This window comes from Quercus lobata, chromosome 3 (assembly GCF_001633185.2).
Source record: "Quercus lobata isolate SW786 chromosome 3, ValleyOak3.0 Primary Assembly, whole genome shotgun sequence".
NCBI lineage: Eukaryota > Viridiplantae > Streptophyta > Magnoliopsida > Fagales > Fagaceae > Quercus > Quercus lobata.
The window spans coordinates 54060191-54062381 of record NC_044906.1 but is presented as its reverse complement, the minus strand read 5'-3'; the positions used below and the strand labels follow the sequence as shown (position 1 = coordinate 54062381).

At 38.7% G+C, this 2191-nt stretch overlaps 1 protein-coding gene across 1 annotated transcript; it reads left to right on the top strand.

Annotated features, from left to right (window-relative positions):
* Positions 1–205: 205 nt before the first annotated feature.
* Positions 206–1521, top strand: LOC115981073. Its single transcript, XM_031103259.1, has 2 exons — positions 206–844; positions 1414–1521. Exons 1-2 carry the CDS (start codon positions 206–208, stop codon positions 1519–1521), a joined length of 747 nt encoding a protein of 248 aa, XP_030959119.1.
* Positions 1522–2191: the final 670 nt, after the last annotated feature.

Here is a 2191-nt window from a genome sequence, read left to right as displayed (position 1 = left end):
ATGGGGTTTAAGAAGATTGAGAAGTTCAACCAAGCTCTATTGGCCAAGCAAGTACGGAGAATGATTAATAATCTGGATTCTCTATGCCATAGGGTTTTCAAAGTTAGATTTTTCCCGAATTGCTCAATTCTAGAAGCACCTGAGGTGAATGGGGTCTTATGCGTGAAAGAGTATTTGTAGTGCTAGAGAGGTGGTTAAAAGGGGCATGGTTTGGCGGATAGGGAATGGTGCCTCTATTAGGATAAAGGAAAACAAATGGCTTCTTGACCAATGCTATAGAACAGTCATCTCTCCTCTCCCCAATATTCCACCTGATGCGAAGGTTAGTAGCCTCATTAATTCAACTTCATGTGCTTGGAAATTTGATGTAATTCACCAAAACTTCCTACTACATGAGGCTAAAATCATCTTGAGTATTCCTTTGAGTTTCAGACTCCCTAGTGATTGTTTAATATGGTCTAAAACTCCTTCTGGCTTGTTTATTGCCCAAAGTGCCTATAAGTTGTTGGCTTGTGATGCTTCAACTAACAACACTAGCAGCTCAAATCCTAACCCCCAGAAGTCATTTTGGAGAGGCTTATGGATGCTATGGATCCCTTCCAAGATGAGGCATTTTGTGTGGCGTGCTTGCAATGAGGCAATGTCCACCATGGTCAACTTGTTCCGTTGCCATATAGCTAATACTGACAGATGCATGGTCTGTAATGCCCAGCCTGAAGATTTTCTCCATGCTGTGTGGGGATGTGAGGCACTGGAGAATGTGTGGAGCCAACTAAGCTGGGCCCGAAGCTCAGTTGTAATCCCCCCGGGGGATTTTTCTAATCTGTTTGCTCATTTTTTGCAGGTATTTAATGATCTTAGAGCAAAAATTTTTATAATCATTTCTTGGCTTTTGTGGAACAGGTGTAATTTCCTTTGGCTGGGCCTCCAATCCATTCCCCTGAATCATATTGTACAAAAAGTTGGTGGCCTCTTACAGGACTTCTTCACTGCCCAGGATTTGAATCCAATTTCTACCCAGTTCCCGACTTCAATTTAGTGGCGCCCTCCTAACCCAAATAAGTACAAAGCTAACTTTGATGGTCTAGTTTTCCAGAGCATAAATTCTGCAGGTATTGGCATGGTGATACAGGACTAGTGAGGTGCTGTCATTGGTGCTCTTTCAATCTGTATTTCCCTCTCACAAACAATAGCTGAGGTAGAAATCCTTGCATGCCGCAGGGCAGTTATTTTGCTTTGGAATTGAGTTTTCATGAGGTGGTATTCGAAGCTGATGCTGTTGGGGTTATCAATGCTATCAAGTCTGGATCAGCTGAACATTCTTCTTTCGATCATATCATTGATGATATCTACCATTCGTCCTCTCAAATGAATTGTTGTGATTTTTGTTTTGTTAATCATTCTTGTAATAAGGTTGCCGATGCTTTGGCAAAGAAAGCAAAAGAGGGGGAAGATTTTAAGGTCTGGTCAGAAGACATATCTAGAGACATTGCCCCCCTGGTTGCTTCTGATGTTCCTTAGTTTTGTTTGTCTAATAAAGTTCCTTCTTGGACTTCCAGGCTGGCTTCTCAAAAAAAAAAAAAAAAAAACTTTTCCATCTCTCCTAAAATCATTGAAATAAAAAGGGCAAATTATATTTTACCCACCTGTGGTTTGATCGAAATTTAAGTTGCCTACCTGTGGTTTAAAATTTAACATTTTACCTATCTGAGATTAGCTTAGTTAGAGTTCTGTGACCTACCTCTATTAAAAACATGGCTAAATATGTAATTTTGCTCAATTTTTATGTCTTTCTCCTCCAAAAACACAAAAAACATAAAAATACTATATCAACTAAGATCAAAAGTGTTTTGAAAGAGGGGAAAATGCCGTTCACAAACATTGACAAGTAGGTTCAATCATCAATTCAATTGACATAATAAATGACCAAACTAATTTATAAAGTAACCCTATGTTTGGAAGTTTTGAGAGAGAGGAGAGTAGAGGGGAATGATTATCCTCTACCTTGTTTGGATGTTTTTAAAATTAAGTAAGGGGGAGTGGAATAATTAGTCTTTTTATTTGTAATTTTGTTAATATGGTAAGGGTAAATTTGATAATTCATTTAGTCAAGTATTTTTATGCTCCACTCCCCCTCCAAATCTCTCCAATTTGGAGGAATTAAAAATGAGGGTTGGAAGTAGTTCAAACC

What these genes read in the sequence shown, in the direction of transcription:
- LOC115981073 (XM_031103259.1), top strand. Translation starts at nt 206, where the DNA reads ATGGTTTGGCGGATAGGGAATGGTGCCTCTATTAGGATAAAGGAAAAC. An exon ending in TGTTTGCTCATTTTTTGCAG is followed by an intron (nt 845 to 1,413) that starts GTATTTAATGAT and finishes TCTTGTAATAAG; the next exon opens with GTTGCCGATGCTTTGGCAAA.